This window comes from Pan paniscus, chromosome 8 (genome assembly GCF_029289425.2).
Source record: "Pan paniscus chromosome 8, NHGRI_mPanPan1-v2.0_pri, whole genome shotgun sequence".
In the NCBI taxonomy this organism is placed as follows: domain Eukaryota; kingdom Metazoa; phylum Chordata; class Mammalia; order Primates; family Hominidae; genus Pan; species Pan paniscus.
Genome location: NC_073257.2, coordinates 86,247,751 through 86,267,132, shown reverse-complemented (window position 1 = coordinate 86,267,132; position 19,382 = coordinate 86,247,751). Strand labels below are relative to the sequence as shown.

The 19,382-nt window shown below is 44.1% G+C and overlaps 1 protein-coding gene across 2 annotated transcripts in view; it reads right to left on the bottom strand.

Annotated features, from left to right (window-relative positions):
• Positions 1–19,382, bottom strand: part of VCL (vinculin) — a 120,368-nt gene that overhangs the window by 2,706 nt on the left and 98,280 nt on the right. The window contains exons 14-21 of one of the 2 annotated variants that reach the window (XM_003812996.6): positions 16,051–16,200; positions 13,461–13,569; positions 12,036–12,338; positions 10,086–10,210; positions 8,285–8,470; positions 5,315–5,518; positions 3,035–3,238; positions 2,531–2,635 (exon numbers count right to left, since the gene is read on the bottom strand). In XM_003812996.6, the coding sequence (XP_003813044.1) occupies positions 2,531–2,635; positions 3,035–3,238; positions 5,315–5,518; positions 8,285–8,470; positions 10,086–10,210; positions 12,036–12,338; positions 13,461–13,569; positions 16,051–16,200 (1,386 nt within the window). The remainder of the gene's footprint in view (positions 1–2,530; positions 2,636–3,034; positions 3,239–5,314; positions 5,519–8,284; positions 8,471–10,085; positions 10,211–12,035; positions 12,339–13,460; positions 13,570–16,050; positions 16,201–19,382) is intronic. The other variant, XM_003812995.6, reaches the window with a different exon arrangement.

Sequence of the window (19,382 nt, the reverse complement as noted above, 5' to 3'; positions counted from 1 at the left end):
GGCTCAAGTGATCTGCCCACCTCAGCCTCCCAAAGTGCTAAGACTACAGGCGTGAGCCACCGCGCTTGGCCTTATTTTTTCCATTGAACCTATCATCACGAACTGATACACTACGTATTTTACCTAGGTTGTTTGGGAGTTTTGAGGGTTTTTTCTGTCTTCATACTAACATTTAAGTTATACAGAGTAGATTTTTGTCAATTTTGTGCACTGTCATACCCCCAGTATTTAGGATGGCGCCTGGCACACAGGAGGTATTTCATAAATATTTAATTAATGAATTTTAAAAACAACCAAATGAACAAACCAAGCAACCAACCACTTTAAACCCATGAAAATCTAAATACGTTAATCTTTCAAACAAACACACAAACTTATAGGACTGAAATCACATTGGTACTCTACCATAGAAAGTCAAGGAAGGATCTTGGCAATTCATCAGCCCAGTAATTCTTGGCTATTTTTAAGTCATACATCATTTGAGGATTTAATGAAGGCGGTGAGTTCTCCCCCAGAAAAAATGCACACCTGCATAAAATGTGTACACTCAGTTTCACAGGCTCTGGTAAGTGTAACTGTGGGCTGGAATTCCTCATCAGTTGTTCTTTTCACTTGGTCAGCAAAGGGACTCAGGCCCAGAGACATTCATAGAGTGAGGATTAGGACTCAGGATTTCTGACTTATAGTCCTATGGGTTTTGGTTTTTTTTTTGTTGTTTTTTATTTTATTTTATTTTATTTTATTTTATTTTATTTTATTTTTTGAGACGGAGTTTCACTCTTGTTAACTAGGCTGGAGTGCAATGGCACGATCTAGGCTCACTGCAATTTCCGCCTCCCAGGTTCAAGCGATTCTCCTGCCTCAGCCTCCCAAACAGTCCTGTGTTTTTTCCATTCTACCATACTGTCAATTTCTACCCTTTTTAAAACTGGAATATTTAATGGAACATAATAGATATTCTCAAGGCATATTTTTAGTGGTTAATTGATTAAGTCTCTGATTAGGCCTGAATCTCAGTCTTACCCTTCCTTCCCCATTTTTTTCCACCTTTCTTTGGACAGAAGAGATCACATGACATAGAAACAGCAAAGTGTGCAAACCCTTCATAGAATATGTGGAAGTTAGGTGTGAAGATACAGTTCCCATGGTTTGGGAGAAGAGAGGATTAGGGTGAGAGTTGTTGGATTAGAATATGGTAGCAGAAGCAACAATAATGGCACCAAGAAGAATGGCCGCCTTATTTCCTCTAAAGTGTCCCAGTGCCCTATCTCCTGGCCTAGAGATCAGAAACAGTTGTTCTTTCAGACTATTTTTGAGTTCCCCACGTTGGGTGGGGGGAATTGTGTCTCTTAATTTTTTAAACTCCCTGAACACCTAATACAGTGCTTCACCTTAGCCCATGTGTGATGAGCCCCGTGTGGCTAGTCCAACAAAACTATGTACCCCATGTGTGAGGAGCCCTGTGTGGGCAGTCCATGTGGGAATCTTGCTTAGAGCAGGGCCTCCCGGAGGGGAAATAAGGAGAGTAAGGGGTGCTCAAATGAGGGTTTCCTGAAAGACCTGGGCCAAGATTTCGGGAAGGAGGACAAACTTGGGTGACTGCCAAGGTATATGCAGGAAGCAGTGGTTAAGAGAACCTTCTCAGCATCCTTATTTCTATCTCTATCAGAGAAACCTAAAGAGAATATAAGAGAAGCACCTCCTTTGAGCTGTCATTTCAGTTTCAGCACAGGCCTAACTACCTCATGCCCCGGAAAAGCCTGCACTATTCATCCTCCCTGAGGCACTAACACACAGAGAGCTGGAAAGCTGACCTTCTCTCCAGCCAGAAACATACAATGAGTTGAAATGAACAGGCACTGGAGGCCTCAAAAGAGCCAAACTTATTCCAAGGGTAAGGAACTGAGTAGAGTCCTAACTGCCACTGATCCATAGTGTTATTTCAGACACTTAACCTCTCTAGACCTCAGTTTCCTATCTGTAAAATGACAAAAGTTGCCCAAGAGCAATTCCAGATTCCTTTTATTTACTTATTTATTTATTTATTTATTTTGAGATGGGGTCTTGCTATTTTGCCCAAGCTAGTCTTCAACTCCTGGTTTCAAATGATCCTACTGCCTCAGCCTCCTGAGTAGCTGGGACTACAGGTGCACACCACCACACCTGGCTCCCAATTCCTGGTGTTTTGTTTTGTTTTTTCAAGACAAGAGTCTCACTCTGTCACCTAGGCTGCAGTGCAGTGGTGCAATCACAGCTTACTGCCTTGACCTTCTGGGCTTAAGCAATCCTCCCGCCTCAGCCTCCCAAAGTGCTGGGATTACCTGCATGTGCCACTGCACCTGGCCCCAATTCCAAATTTCTGATGTATCTATCCAACACAGACTTTCCCCTCCTGAGACAGTCTGAGTGCATCCCACATACTGAATACTCGATACTCGATTAAGGGGTAAAATTTCCCCAAAGCAGAGTTAAATTACTGCAAAACGGCACAGAAGCTGCCAGCCAGAAACCAAAAACAGCTGCCACATACCTGCTCAGACTCCTCATCACTGATGTTGGTCCGGCCCAGCATGGTGGCCTTCACTGTGGACAGGATTTTGAGCTGGGTGCTTATGGTTGGGATTCGCTCACATACCTAAAGAGAAAGTTTAATTTGGTATGTTTCTCTGTTTGCCTTGCCCACAAGCTCCTTGAAGGCAAGACTTATCTACCTCTGTATTCCCAGTGGCTGGCACAGAAAAGGCACTAGATAAATAAGCAGCAGAATTCCACTTGTTTTTCCCCCTAGGGTCAGTACAATCCCTTTCTCTAGAAATGGAAGCATTCATTTGATTAGGAAGTAACCTTTCCTGAATCTGTCTTTCCCAGTACATTTGTTTTTTTCCCTTTCTGCTATTTCTGTCCCCGGTGAAGTGCCTCTTTCTCCCTTACCTAGTTTTTCTCTCCTGCTTTTCTCCCTCTCATACCCTCCCCTCCAACACACACACACACACGCACACACACACACACACATGCAGCCTCTTTCCCCGAGTACCTGTAAGAGGTTGGTTCTAATCCGTTTATCTGTGCACTGCTTGGCAACCTCCTTGGCCAACCGAGTCACCTCATCTGAGGCCTTGGCGATGTCCTTGGCACACTGAATGAGTGCCCGCTTGGTACCACTGCCCCCTCTTACCAGCCGAGACATCTCAGCCATCAGCAGAGCCATGCGCTTGGCTGCTGCAATGATGTCATTGCCCTAGAGGGAAGCAAAGATACAGTGTGAGCTCTGCCCACGCTCTGGCCATGTTAAGGAAGGAAGGAGAAGCGCAGAGAAGAGGAGGGAGCTTGCCACCTTAGCATCCCTCCAGAAGGGTGAGAAGAGGAGAAAAGGGCCATTCTTGAGTGATACGGATAGCACTGGAAGAAAAAAAAAGAATGAGACAGGGCACTCGCCCAAGCACTCAGTGTGAGAAACAAAGAGAGAGGAGAGAGGAGGGGGAAAGGAGAGGGAGAGAGACATTTCCTGACTAAAAAAAAGGAAGACCCAGATATTAGTCTGAAAGGGCAAGATGTGCACCCCAGGCACAGCACTGAACAAGCACTTTGGCATCTCCAGGTTAATCATATCAATAAACTGGGGACAGGGCCAAGGAGCTGGTTAAACAGGCACTTTCATTTCTATAGGGAGAAAGCAGTAGAGCTGGCCTGAGGGGAAAAATACAGAGGAGCCTTTCCAGATGCTGAAATCACCCTCTTCATGCTTAACCTTGTTGCAAATAGCAGCCAAGGGTTCTTGCTACTTAACTAGAATTTCAAACCCCAAGTAACTATTCTCAGCTGGGTGAGGGGAAAAAAAAAAAAAAGATATTTTCTGATCTAGCCTGCTCTGGCTATCCCTCTACTGCCTCTTATTTGTCCTGTCAGCCTGAACGAACATGTTGCTTTAATTTTTCCCACGTAAAAGGGTAAAGAATCAATTCTTCAGTCCCCTCAGCTAAGTGAAGACTCCAGTTAAAAGGAACCTTCAGCTAAGAGGATGCAAGAGAAGGCATTAGGAAAATAAAAGTCGTGATTCAGGCTGTAAATGGAACCCTCACTCCAAGGAATGGCAGTTTATCTTAGACTTGACATTTTGGTTTACTAAAACCCTCATGGGTCATAGTAAAGAAACAGACAAGTTATTTATTCTGTGCCCTCTCATGAAAGCTCCTCTTTTGGCTGCTAACAACCCCAAGTCATAGCAACTGCAGTGTTCAAAACTAGCTAAAAGTCCAGGCCCTACTCATTTTTCCCCTCATGCTCTTCATTTCTCTACAGTGCAGTGAGGCATACACAAACCATACCACTGCAGGGTGCTCTGCAAGAGGCCTCTACAGGCATCATGAAGCGGTTCATCATTTATGCTGGAAGGGTGTAACATCTCAGGCAGTAATTGAGGCCGGAGAGAACGCAGGTATGGGAAGAAGTCAAGAAGCAAGGGGTATGTTAGACAAGGTCCTCTGGGTCTCCCTCTTCTAGTGCAGACCTAGGATCATTCCAGGACCCCATCACGTTGGTTAGAAGATAGCACAGTGCCATGGTTAGTGACCACCCATCACTCTTCAAAGCCTTTCTTCTTGCAGCATGCCACCTTTAAAGGGAAAAGTGATCACCCCAATCACCCTACTCTCCAAACTAGCTTTGGTTCATTCCCCAAGGCCAAAGTTCTATGGCGGCCTGTCTTGTGGCCTTGAGTACTCCATTTCCCACTCCCATTCCCTCCCACTGAGATACCTGGACAAGCAGTCAGTGAGGCCCCATTCTCTGTGGACTCCCATCAAGGCCAGCATCTGCCACATAGCCAAGTGCAGGGCAGCAAGCAGTCCTCCCCCAGAGACCCTGCCCTATAAAGCTGCCTCTCCCCCTCATCAACTCTCCCTGAGCCATCAGTGAGGGGTCAGTTGGGAGCAGGCAAAGCTCAATGGTCAGGCCAGGTGACCTCGTAATGGTCTACCATGGTTCCTGACCTGGAAGTCATTGAGAGATGCATTCACGGCTTCCCAAGGGGTTTCCAGTGATGGCCACAAAATCAGTAAGAAAAGGAATCCTTTCCAAAAGTGACCCCCCCCCCATCTCTCTTCATCCCCTAAACATAAATGCAGTCCAATTAATCTGGCGTTAGCAGACCTATCAAACTTGTGAAGCCAGTCCTAACAACATGGTGCAGACAGACAGATGCCCGCCCTGCTCAGACTCACAGGACCAGCACAGATCATGAGTGATGCAATGTGTCAAGGCTGCACATGGCCGGATGCATATGGAGCAGCCCCCAACTGGGGGTGCTGATCAGTACCTTACTAGACCACTTGGTAGCTTCCCGATGCAAGGACTGAGCCGCGGCCAGAATGGGCTGGTTGACCGGCTGATTGGATGGCATTAACAGCAGCTCAGGTTCGTAATCGTCTTCCATGTCAGGGGGGACAGGGAACCCAGCAGCATCGGCCGCATCTGCCTCAGCTACAACACCTATACCCACCTCAGCGGCTGGGATGCCCGGCTTTGTCGATGGCGGGAAGGATGAGAAATAGGGATAGTGTTAGTAAGAGCAATACGACTTGGGAAACTGGGCTTCAGCTGGTTTAGTAACCAAAGCCTGCCTAGGATGAGAAAGAAACATGTTCTCTAGGAGCCTTGTGTACCAAGCTTCACAGAAGGGGGAATTCTCAGCCTCCAGCGCCACTCAGCCCAAGCCACCGTGTGGTGAGAGAAGAAAAGGGACTCACTCCAATGGCAAAGGGCTTCTAGAGAAATCTTTACACCAAGAAAGCAAGTGGCATCCATTTCTTTAATATACTTGATACTAAAGTCAAACTTGACAAGAGTGATTCTCACATGAGAATATTTCTGAGGAGCCAAACAACCAAACGATAGTAGCAAATTACCTTTAAAAGGAATCCGGAGAGAAAAAGTAAATGCAGCCACACAAGTTACTTTGTACAGAACAAAGTGAACACTGCTGGATCATATGGTCACTGTTCTACATTTTCCTGGGACACAGGAGGCAATTTGGGTCAGCTCTGCAGCTGCCAGACATAGATTATTTCCTTCATGAGTTAAAAGTCCCAGAATTAAAAATGATACATCAGAGGTAACGAATACCAAACTAGGAAAGAGGCAGGAAAAACAAACACAATGGTGACTGAAGAGAACTTAAGTACCCCACTGTCACCCAGCTGTAAGGAGCCTCAAGAAGCCACCTCGTCAGCCGCCCATCTCAGGGAACACCCACACATCAGACCAGCTCTCTATCCCCTCAAGGTCTTCTGAGGCAAAGCTTCTACCATCTCTTTTTGCATCCATTGCTAGTACCACCTCAGAAAGCTTCTCCTTGGGTACAACCTAAATTGCTTGCAAAATAGGTTCTCACTCGCCCCAAACTCTGCTTATCTAGTTCACAGATAGAATAATATGTGAACTTGGCAAGTGACTGCAGCTGAGCTCACAGAAGCTCAGAAGAATGGTGCTCATTTAAGAATGAGAATCATGATGGAGAGAACATGAATTTAGAACCAGGGATGGAGATTATAAAAGCCAGATGCTGAAAATAGACTAACATGGAAAGAAAATTAAAAACTGCCACAATGAAGCCAAACCATTTATACAAAGAATGATGAATACAGGTTCTTTACATCAAACATCTGTACTCAAGAGGAAGTAGTTTATATGGAATTTTCTTTGAGGTTGTTACCACTCCTAAAAGTCTTAACCTGCACATGAAACCTGACTCCAAAGGGTGACAATGTTGGAGGATTCAGGGCCAACAAGGGGTTCAGATACCATCTAAACTCTTTTGCCTAAACTCAACCAAGACCCATCTCTGCTGCTCAGAAGAAAAGCCAGCTCACTGCTGCTAAGGCTCAGAGTCCCACAGTGTACAAAGACAGATAGGTTGACAGACACACGAACAGATATTCCTCCCCAGCCCAGTACACACATGGTTCAAGTAGCTTCTGACTTCACACAACTCAAAGTCAGCAAACTCCTGATCTTGCACACTTCAGGAGACAGACCTCAGGACTTCTGGCCACAAATGGCAGAGTGGGGCAAGTAATGTGGGCCAATGCTGTCTGCTTTTAAGTTTGTTTGTTTTTTTAAATAATTCATGTATATTTTTTGTTCTGCATAGTGTATTTTGGTTCATTGTAATGAAATTTAAATTTCCTTTAAAATCTTCACTGTCACCCTCCCCCACTCCCCATGCACAGTGGGGCTCTGCCACATGCAGTTGGAGAGATACCATTATAAATAATTCTACAGGTCAGGTCCAACACCAGCAAAGTCTCCCTTCCTTCTTAGAACCTGGGCTCACAGCTAACAGTTCAGCAAAATACAGAGTTAAAAACCAATGTGAATTTCCCAGCCTGAAAAAAATCCAAGATCAGCTGCAGGTGCAGGAGGTCCCTGAGGAAGTACAATCGACACAAGAGCTTGAAAGCTTTGAGGATGTGTAAAGAATAAAGGCAAATAGGTGGTGGGAATAAAGATCTAAGGTCATAAAAACATTAAAAAAAAGATCTAGGGTCATATTAGAAACAGTTTAGAACTAAGAGCTACCTTTCACTGCAGGGTTAGCAATAATATTCCTCTTATCTAGAAAAGCTACTGCTCACTTTTCATCATTTAGGGGAAAATAGGCAAAAGTTATTCATAGGGCAAGACTGCTGTAGCATCCATATTTTTACCAACCACATTAATATTTACACCTTCAGATTTGCTGAGTAAGAGACAGCCTGGAGCTGTCTTGAGTTGACAGGTGAAATGATTCTGAGAAAGGACAAAAGCACATGGCTTCTAAGATACCAATCTACTTGCTTCTGTGGAAAAAAAAAAAAAAAAACAGAAAGAAAATGCAAACATTTCATCTAGCTTTAGCACAGCCCACACAATTCATATTTGGAGCTCTGATCATTAGCAATGTAGCATCTAAAAACATTTGCAGTTCCAAGAAAGATAAGCAATTTCTAAAAGGCCCCAAATGCTAAGGTCAAGGCAGCTGGCACTCTAATGGACAAAGGACAGGAACCCTCTTCTCAAATCACAGGCACCCTGACTCTGGCTTTTGCAAGCTTGAAGGAGAAACCATCAGGTGTCAGAAACATCTCACTAAAGCACAGGTAAGAAGAGGAATATGCTATTGGCAACACAGGAACCAAAGGAGAGAGAGAGGGTGACTCCAAATAGACTCTTCTTTCTGGGTCTTTCATGGTCCTTCATCCTTTCCGAGAAGACATCCTTTCTCAACAAGAAAAGCTTCACTACTTACCTTGCTGGACCATTTGCGAGCTTCATCATGGAGCTGTCTGGCAGCCATCATCATTGGCTGGTTAATCACCTCCCCGGCCTTCTGCTCAGGGAACTCTTCATCCTTTTCCTCTGGTGGTGGAGGCCTAGGTGGAGGGACCTCACCTTCAGGCAGAGGTGGTTTGGGAGGAGCAAGCTCATCTGTTAGCTAAAAAAGAGAAAACAAGTTGTAAGTAAAGTCCTAAAACTACTCCCCCCTGGAATTCTTTCCTTTCTTCTAAAAAGCATCCCTAGAAAACCCACCCACATTGACTCCACGTAAGACCACCCACACTGAGCCACAAGGACCACCTGCTTCAATCTCAACAGAAGCAGGTTTCTCTACAAAAAGCTAGCAGTGGCCGGGCGCAGTGGCTCACGCCTATAATCCCAGCACCTTGGGAGGCCAAGGCAGGTGGGTCACCTGAGGTCAGGAGTTCGAGACCAGCCTGCCCAAAATGGTGAAACCCCATCTCTACTAAAAACACAAAAATTAGCTGGGCATGGTGGCATGTGCCTATAATCCCAACTACTCAAGAAGCTGAGGCAGGAGAATTGCTTGAACCCGGGAGGCAGAGGTTGCCGTGAGCTGAGATCATGCCACTGCGCTCCAGCCTGGGCGACAGAGCAAGACTCCGTCTCAAAACAAGAAAAAAAGAAAAAAAAAAAGGCTTGCAGCTACTGTTTTGGTTGCATCCCAGGCAAGTGTACACAGTGCTACCAGATGAAGGATTCTCAAAAAGTCCCTACAGAAGATGTAAGTTGTGGTCCTGGTTCTACCAAAAAGCAGCTACATAGGCAAGTAACTTCTCCCCTTGGCCTGAGGTTCCTCATCTGTCACTGAGGGGTAGCTAGACCAAACGACCTCTAAGATCCAGATTCTAAATGACATAACTCTGTTGCTCACATAAGAAGCCATTCCCAGGAATAGCCCTCTCTCCCAGCTCTAAACACCCACCAAGCACCCAGCTGGGAAGAATCTAAGACGCGTTGAAGGCTGGGAAACACTGTTCCTTAGCTGTGTGTGCGATGACCCAATTTTGTACTCAACCAACTTAGAAACTTAACATCTTTTACTGACATTAAATATGGGAAAGTAAATCAGATTATTGCCTTGATAAGTTATTTACAAAGTCAAGGTATTTCTAATACTGTTAGTTGGAATAAGTGTCTAGAAATAATCACTATTTCTGTTTCTGGAATTTGTGTCTGCAACATACTGCCTAGCTAGCTTCTTCCTACACCATGTAAAAATATATTCACAGTACTTGCGGGGGGTAGTGGGGAAGGTATCTAAAGATCTTAAATTATAGTTAGGGAAAAATTTTTTAAAAGCATGTATCTTGTTACTTAAAAAAAAGTCAAATAAAGGAAAGAACCAACACAAGATTTCAACCACCTCGGTTCTACCATTATCAACTAAGAACACACCAAATCTCCTTACTCCAAGCTGTGCAGATTATTTTACCACAATGCACTACCTCATCACTCATCACATCCACACTTACCAAAGCCAGCTCCTCTGCTCCAGCCGCTCCCCATCACAGCAAGCCACTACCACACACACCAGTACTACACACACACACACACCCCATGCATATAAGCACTAGGTTATAACTCCACTGGATTTAGGAATGAAAATCGAGATCTGCCTCCCACTAAGCTTCAAATGAAAGCTAAACGAAGCCACCTAGTGATGGAGGCTCTAAAACACAATCTACCTCTCTCTTGCTGCAGTCTCAACACCTTCCTGCTCAATTCTCTGCATATCTGAATTTACTTACTCGGAGTTGTTCAAGGTCTGGTGGAGGCGGCGGGAAGTCAGGCTCCTGAGGTTGGAAGGCTTCTCTGACCTTGGCCACAGCTCCCAGGATCCGATATCCTGAGTCCAGGAAGCTCTTTTGCAGTCCTAAACACAAGACATCCTCACTTTCAGCTGGGTGGGTCAGTGCCCCAAAGCACTGTCTGTGCAGCAGAAGAACTGGTTCCATGAACAAAAGCTGGATGTGAAGCTGCCAGTAAATATCACGGGCAGTGATTGAAGAAGGGGGGAGGCAGGACAAGGCAGATGCCCTGAGGCCTGCAGAGCATTGGAAGCATCACAAACCAGCTGTTCTTTTAGTGTTCAGGGTGCCTTCTTGGCTGTACAACTAAAAAGTACCCAGGAGATCCCTGGGCATGAACACTTTGGGCTCAGGTGGCATCCATCACCTCTCTTATGATGAGGCAGTCAAGAGATAAGCCTGCCCAACTCAGAACATGGGAGATGTCAGTTTCAGATTGGACATACATTTCCTGAAGTACTTCTCACCTTTCTCTCTACTCCTTTGCTGTCCTTGGCATTCAGTATGTTAACCCTTATGCTGAGCTGCGCTACTCTGTTCAGTTGCCTGGAATTCAGGAATCTACTCTACTATTAGAAACTCCAATTAGGAAACCAAGCATGTCCTTAGTGATAATGGGTTTTGGATATTAGAAAGATTCTGCCTGAACCAGAGATGGATAGGGGAGCCCCTCCTTCCTACTCTCTTGCATTGACTGCATTCTACTCATAGACAAGACTGAAAACATCAGATGTTCAAAACAGGAAGGAATTCAGATGATTTCAACCAAAGGAGCAGCTCCAATTATGATCTGCCATGGTAGTACCAAAAATATGATCAAAATTCACCTAAAGAAAACCCAGATTTTCTTTAGGTGTAGGGCCTAGGAGACCCACAGATCAACTTAAGCCCTCCAGATTTGATAGAAACTGAGAATGCTTTACAAAGAAAAAAAAGCATTTTAAGAAAAGCCGAAGAGAAGTTAACACCAGTTACATAAACTAAATGGATGGTAAATTGGTTATCATGCATCTTTTGAAAATTTTCCAAAATAATGACTGAACAAGGTGAGGAGCTATTTAGCCAGACCATATTAAGAAAGCACAGGCTGGATGCCTGTAATCCCAGCACTTTGGGAGGCCAAGGCGGGTGGATCAACTGAGGTCTGGAGTTTGAGACCAGCCTCGCCAACATGGTGAAACTCTGCCTCTACTAAAACTACAAAAAATTAGCTGGGTGTGGTGGTGGGAGCCTGTAATCCCAGCTACTCGGGAGGCTGGGGCAGGAGAATCACTTGAATCCAGGCAGGGGCGGAGGTTGCAGTGAGCCGAGATTGTGCCATTGTACTCCAGCCTGGGCAACAAGAGCAAAACTCCGTCTCAAAAAAAAAAAAAAAAAAAAGCGCAGAGGTTGGGCACGGTGGCTCACACCTGTAATCCCAGCACTTTGACAGGCCAAGGCGGGTGGATCACCTGAGGTCAGGAATTCAAGACCAGCCAGGCCAACATGGGAAAACCCTGTCTACTAAAAACATAAAAATTAGCCAGGCATGGTGGCACACACCTGTAATCCCAGCTACTCGGGAGGCTGAGGTAGGAGAATCGCTAGAACCCAGAAGGTGGAGGTTTCAGTGAGCTGAGATCATGCCACTGCCCTCTGGCCTGGGTGAGAGTCTCAAAAAAAAAAAAGAAAGCACAGAGGAGTTGGTCCAGAAAAACTAACATACAACAAGCCTGCTGATAACTGCAGAGATTTGGATGGAAAAAGATTAATCTAGCATTCTCAAACTAAGTGTCTATAGTTTTTGCCCCCAGACTTTGTATGTGGTGGTTGTGGGGTACATATTCCCTCACGACCTTTCCTGAGTTAACCTCTCAGCGGAGGTGAGACATAGTGCCATGCATTGCTTACCAGGGTCGGAAATGTTTCCAGCCACAGCTTTTGCATCCATCACCATTGGGGAGATGGTTTTGCTCAATTCATCAGAGGCAGCTTTCACAGCCTCACGGAACTTGGGATCCTCGGAATTCTCCACCTCCCTCTTAGCCACCAGCAGGATCCGGTTGGCCCGACGAGCAATACTGGTTGCCCCAGCAACCAGCATCTGAGGCTGAATGTTGGCCATAGCTACCTTGCACTTGTCCAGGTCTTTTTTAATTGCTTCTTCTGAAGCATCCAACAGAGATTTGGTATCAATGGCTTCGTCCACCAGCCCTGTTAGGAAAACAGAAATGGAATTTAGTTTCAATTTAGAAGAATAGAAACTCCAAAACACTGTTATCCACTCAAGTTTCTCATGAGAAAGTATAACATCCAGAATTCTCTTCTTCAGCTCAAACTCTTCCTACATAATCAAAAGCTTCCAGGTAAACACCACAGTTAAAAAAAACAGTGAGGACATAGCCCAAAAGCCCATCTGGATTTGCAGCATTTATACCAACCGTGGTTGCCAGCCTTCTTGTATCCACCCCAGAGAACCAGAAATGCAACATCGGGAGGAAACAAGGAATATGTCTGAAACCATCACTGCATCACCACCACATTATCTGTGAATAATATTTTCTCCCTGCCCGTCTCACTCCCCAGCCATCTGTTGCTTGTTGGCAGCTTGTAGTGCTCAAGATGAGCCATGCGGAGGATTCCAATAACCCTAACAGCCTATTTCTTATTCCTGTTACCTCTCTTCAGACACCTCAGGAGTTCCACTTTCATCTCGGGCTGCCATGGACCCCAGTCACAGCAGGTTCTGCAGGGACAGCAAAAAGCCTACATTCCTCATTCCTTCTTTCCTATCTCTCCCTTTACAGAGAATGAAGACGATTCAGAGGTGCCACTTCAATTGCACAGACACAGGTTTGCTGGTGGTTGGTTTCTCCTTTTTAAAAAAACTACGTAGTTGATAAGTTGGAGGAAACTCTGAGACAAGTTGTATTAAATGGTAGCTATTGTGGTTCCTTGAAATGTGAACCCACTGAAAATGACAGGGACACTTACTGTATCCACAAACACCGCCTCCCAGCCTCTGAAACCAAACTCGGGCTCGGACTGGGCAAAGACACTATTCAAAGAGAAGATAGGAGTGGTGACAATAAACATCACGCCAGGAGGGCAGCATTAAAATAAAAGAGACTCAAAGAGTCTCTCTTCTGACAAAGTTGCAAGGCTTGAATGAGAAGCCGCCACTGCTCAGCAGCCTTAATCAGAGCCAAGTACACTGCTCAGCACGTGACCGGCCCTTTATCCAATTACAGCTGAGTAACAGAACCAGTCCCGCTCCAATTTCTCAGAACTCATTCTTCATGGATTAGACAACAAGATTTGTATAGAAAACTCTACCTGTCATTTTTTCAACATTATCGATCCACTGGTTCTTCATGGTCTCAAAATGTTCATAAGCAGCTTGATTTCCAGGGTTCCTAAGTAAGATACGAGCAGCCGAGACCACCTGACAATGACAAAACACCTTTAAACACCAGAGTACCCTTGCTCTCCAGATACAAACCTTCAGCTAAGCTTTCTCCTCTTTACCTACAGATGGCACTGTAAAGCCAGAAAGTGGCAAGTCTCTTTTCAGGCTGAATACATGAGGTTTGGTCTCAATAAACAGCTCCCCAGAATGGGCCCTTCACTGGAAGGTTTTACCATCACAGCCTGATTTTAAGAAGGTAATAAAGTGACAAAGTAAATGAGTGTCCACTTGATACTTCAGAAGAACATACACAAAACTGGCATATGTTTAAACACTTGATGTCAACTCTTCCATCTTAAAAATCACCATTAAGAAGGATACCGAAAAGTACTCAAAACTGATTTATGAATAATATGAAGAAAAAATCCTCACAACAACCCCATGAGACAGGACAGTTAATATCTCTACTTTAGAGATGCAAAACCCAAGTCTCAGAAAATTTAAGTGACTGCTCAAGAGGTCCTGGCCAGTCAGTTACAGCATTTGGGGAAAAAAGGTTTAACATTTGCCACATATCTGGTAAGATACAGGCTGTACATGCATATTCTTAATCCAAATAGAGTCCATTAGGAAGGAGTTAGCTCCATTTTACAGATGAGAGACTAAGCATCAAGAGCACAGAGGACTCGGCCGGGTGCAGTGGCTCATACCCATAATCCCAGCACTTTGGGAGACCGAGGCGGGTGGATCACTTGAGGTCAGGAGTTTGAGACCAGCCGGGCCAATATGGTGAAACCCCATCTCTAATAAAAATACAAAAAACTAGCCAGGTATGGTGGTGGACGCCTGTAATCTTAGCTACTGGGGAGGCTGAGGCAAGAGAATCGCTTGAACCCCGGAGGCGGAGGTTGCAGTGAGCCAAGATCATGCCACTGCACTCCAGCCTGGGCAACAGAGCAAGACTCCGTCTCGGAAAAAAAAAAAACTCACAGAGGTCTCAAGTCCAAATCTGTCTCCAGAGTCCTCATTTTATCTATAATTGGTGTTATAAGCCTAGATTCCTGTTCCTCCTTTTTAGGAATCTCAGTTTCATATTGAAATTGTATTTTATGTTCCATGTTTTATGGGAGCTTTTAAAGAGTGTTAGACATGTTTGTAGCTTATGAAAAATTGTGTAAAAGTTGGACAAGTTAAAAAGTTGGACAAAAGGATCTAATTTATTAACACGCCACATAGGCAAAAGTTTAATGATTCAGAGACATGTTTATTTCCCCCGTACCTCCTCACAAGTTCACACATAAGCCAGTATCACAAATTTATAAAGCCTAGCATAGTTTTGAATGTATCATAGGCACTCAGTAAATGTCTGAATAAATAAATGAAAAAATAATGAATTTTCTATAATTTGAATAGAAGAAAAATTGCACAAACATCACACTAAATAATGTTGAGCTAATATTTTTAAGAAAACCTATCACATAGTAAACTTTTAATAACTGTCCAGTTTGGTTTTTTTTCCCAATCTTCCTTTGCTCCCAAACTTACTAGCCATGCCTTGTTACACAATAAGTAGAAAAAAGAAAGTTATAGAAACAGCTCAATTAAAAAAAAAAAAAAACACTCTCACGAAGATGTGGAGAAAAGATATAAACTCCAAAATCAAAACAAAGTAGCCTCTTAAGATTATCCAAGCCGGCTGCAGTAGCTCATGCCTGTAATCTCAGCACTTTGGGAGGCTGAGGTGGGCGGATCATGAGGTCAGGAGTTCAAGACCAGCCTGGCCAACATGGAGAAACCCTGTCTCTACTAAAAATAGAAAAATTAGCCGGGCATGGTGGTGGGTGCCTGTAATCCCAGCTACTCAGGAGGCAGAGTCAGGAGAACCACTTGAATCCAGGAAGTGGAGGCTGCAGTGAGCTGAGATTACACCATTGCACTCCAGCCTGGGTGACAAGAGCGAAACTCTGTCCCTCAAAAAAAAAAAAAAAAAAAAGATTATCCAAATATTTTCCTAGTTATGTGTGTATGTGGCAAGGGGATTGCTTTACTAATTTTTTCTACTTTCAAAACTAATAAATAGTCCTTGTAAAAAAAATTCAAATGTTATGAAAATGTATAAAGATGGTGACAGGGTCTTGCTCTGTCACCCCAGGCTGGAGGGCAGTGGGGCAATCAAAGCTTACTGCAGCCTCAACCTTCTGGGCTCAAATAATCCTCCCACCTCAGCCTCACAAATAGCTGTGTTCACAGGCATGCGCCACCAAACCCAGCTAATTTTTTTTTTTTTGGTTGAGTCGGGGTCTTGCTGTATTGCCCAGGCTGGTCTCAAACTCCCAGGCTCAAGCAGTCCTCCCGCCTCACCCTCCCAAAGTGCCGGAATTATAGGTGTGAGCTACCGTGCTGGCCTGTATATGTTTTTTTATGCCATCTTACAGTAAGTATTCAAAAATATATAGAAACTGTTCTGTAATTAACTTTCTTTACTGAACACTGTATGAGGAATGAGCAAAACCCAACCTGGGGTGTGAGTTCTCGGGCCGTCTTCACTGAGGCCTGAATGCCTTCCACTGTTGATTTATTAGCAGTACCAACCGCAGCCGCCTTCTCGGCCGTAGCACCAAGCTTTCCTGAATGGTTTTCAAAGTTAGCTGCCCTCTCATCAAATACCTTGAGGAAAAAACAGACATTAAGAACATTTATTTCAATAAAATGGGTCAGGCAGCCTAAGAAAAAGTTTCATCCTTTAAGAAGGGCAGCAACTGCTCAAAGACTTTAGAGATGACATCAAACCCTAGTTAATAAAACAACAGTCAAACTCCAAATCCTGGCCTTGATGGATCTCCTCAGACGTTTAGCCATCACCATCATGTGCAAATGCACACAAACACACTCACACACACACGCACATAACCTTCATTTCCAGTTTAACCAGTGCTTACCAGGTACAAGCAGGAGCATTATATACTCTGCAGTAATTTGCTGAATGTGAAGACTAAACAACCCCCATTCTCAAAAGCTTATCTTCTAGTTTGAAGAAGACAGTCAAGCCCACTCCAGACTCTATTGTAGGCAGCTGGGTACATTAAAAGCCCAGAACATCCACACAGTCCTAAATTGAGCTCCAGGCTCCCCAGAGCAGCATCCTTCATATATCCCATTACCATTAATGTTGTAAAAACTCTGCCCTTGACCTCCAAGGGAAAAATGATAGCTGGTGCTCACACTCAGGCCTCAGGGCAAGGATGACTGACTTTTATTAACCCCAAATGCAAAACCATCTACTTAATTGTTCATTCAGCTCTCAAATTCTAAAAAAGTTAATGTTTCCTTTAACAGGAATACTGTGCAAGGTTGCATACTGTGGAGGGGACTATTAAACTTAAAGTAGCAAGAGATCTTTGGTCATTTGTTAGAATAGATTCTTGCAAAAGCTTATCTTCTTCAAACTGGAAGATAAGCTTTGGAGAATGGGGTTTATTTAGTCTTCACATTCAGTTAATTACTTACTGCATTATTAGAACTGATGCTTCCCAACAGCACTGGGTCAGGTTTATACACTACACGAACATGTCTGGAGCTGCCTAGTGGAATGCGTCCTCTTTTTTGTCAACTTCTGCCTAACTTGGAGATCAGTTCTGGCTCTAGACAATCTCTAAAGGTCTCTTGGTTCAATAGCAAGTTCCAATATCATTGCCAGTGTTCTGTGTCTATCTTCTCAAGTCTCTTCCCCACGCCAGCCTCTTGTTTGGATTTAACTACATGGGTTCCTGCCATTTAATGCTGAGAATCTCTGCCTAAAATCCCTGATCTCCTAGCCTCCTTCCCGTGGCCTCAGTTCTTTTACCCTAGCTGGTCTCCCACACTCTGGATCTCCTGGGCTTTTACCTACCTAATATCCTTGGTTGACCATCTCAATGCCAGACCATGACTGCTGCTCCTTCTGATTTAACTAACTGCTTAACTTGCTTTTCTCGTCACTCAACCAAAATTTACTGAGCACCTACTATGTGCCAGACCCTGAGACAGGTGCTGAGGATACAAAAATGAGTAAAACACAATATCCTCATCTCAAGGAACTCACAGCCCAGTGAGAAAAAAGCACTCAAAAACAGATTTACAATACAGTGTGCTATGTACAATAATAGAGCTAAGCACTGATATTATAGGAGCAAAAGAAAAAGCACTTAACCTCTCTAGGAAGCAAAGGATAATAGGATGAAGGATAAATAGTAATTCACCAAAAAAGAAGGGGAAGATAATTACACAGAAAAAACAAAGACATGGAAAAGACAGACTGTGCAGGAAACCACAAGCAACTAGGTATAGCTAGGGCCAGAAATGAGAGGGAGGGGTTTGTAGGAAACAGGTATGGGAAGTGTCAGAGCTAGATCACAGAGCCCTGGCCTTATCCTCTGTGAAAGTACAGGCCCCACTGAAGAGTTTAAGCAGGAGAATGTCAGAGTCAGGTTGTATTTTTATTTGATTGATGGCCTAGTGAAAGAGTCAAAGAAGACCGGTTAGAGCTATGCAGTCATAGCTCTAGGGGGACTAGGGGACTAGGAAAATAATTAGAGCTATGGCAATATGAACAGAAAATGGATGTGAGATTAAATGAGTGTGCCTTAGTTGTTTATTTGTATGAACGGGTGTGGGGAAGGGAAAAGTCAATGACAACTCTAGGTGGAGAGGCCCACCTAGATGTATCTACTAGCCTGAAAGAGAAGTCTGGAATTAAAAAAATAGCAAATCATCTCAGCCTAAGTACTGAACTGCCTAGTAACTCAGGTTACAGAAAGAAAACTGGGGTAATCAGCACATAATAACAAAAACCTCCACCTACCAGTTCTACACTGTCTTGGGTACCTGACCCAAACCCCTTCTCATTCGCTGCCAATACTATAAAGGCTGGAAAACCAAATACTTGCTTTCCTAAACTCCTTTGCAGCTAGGGTGGCCATGAGACAGAGTTCAAGCCAATGAGGCATAGCAAAGCTCTCCTGGACAATTTCTAGGAAAGCCTCTATTTTCACTCATTCAGCACCAACAATGTGGCAGGCACTGTTCCAAGAAGGGGGAATAAGGCAATGACAGAATAAAGTCCCTCCCTGCATGGAGCTTTCATGGTAGTGGGAGGGAGACAGACAAACCAAAAATGAAAAATGGGTAAATACATTAAATGTTGATAAATGCTAAGTGAAAAAGTAGGATATGGAGATGAAGAAATCCATGGGGATAGTAGTTGGGGTGGTGGTGTTATCTTAGTGGTCACCCGAAAGTGACATTTCAGTAGAAAGCTGAAGAAAGACAGTAACTAATAGATATGGTTATCTGGAGAAGACTGGAACAAACGAGTGCAAAGGCCCCAAGATTAGAACATAAATACACACTAGGAATACAATTCAAGGAGGTACATACAGATGTAGCATGAGGGGGAAGAGTGGTACCACACGAGAGCAAAGAAATGGATGGGGACCAGATCCAGTGGTGTGCTAAAGCCACCTGTACCGACTCGTGCCAGCTCACAGGAGCGAAACATGTCCATCTCTTCCCAACTCAGGTTTCAGTGACTTCATGTTGAAACAGCCACCGTGGGAGTATTTACATAATGGAAATCAACAAACATTACAAATCAAGGTTTTTTGTTTTCCTGGAGAGTTGGCTTACCAGCACATCGCTGGCAATTTTCTTCATTGTTAGCACTCTGGTTTTACTCTGGGATAGCGGGGAGTCATTGGAAGGGTCTGAGTATAAGAATGACATCGATTGATTTAAAAAGATCATCCTGACTCGAAAGGCACAGTTGTGACTGGAGTACCCCCATTCTTCATTTCTTCCTGCCTTTAACATGA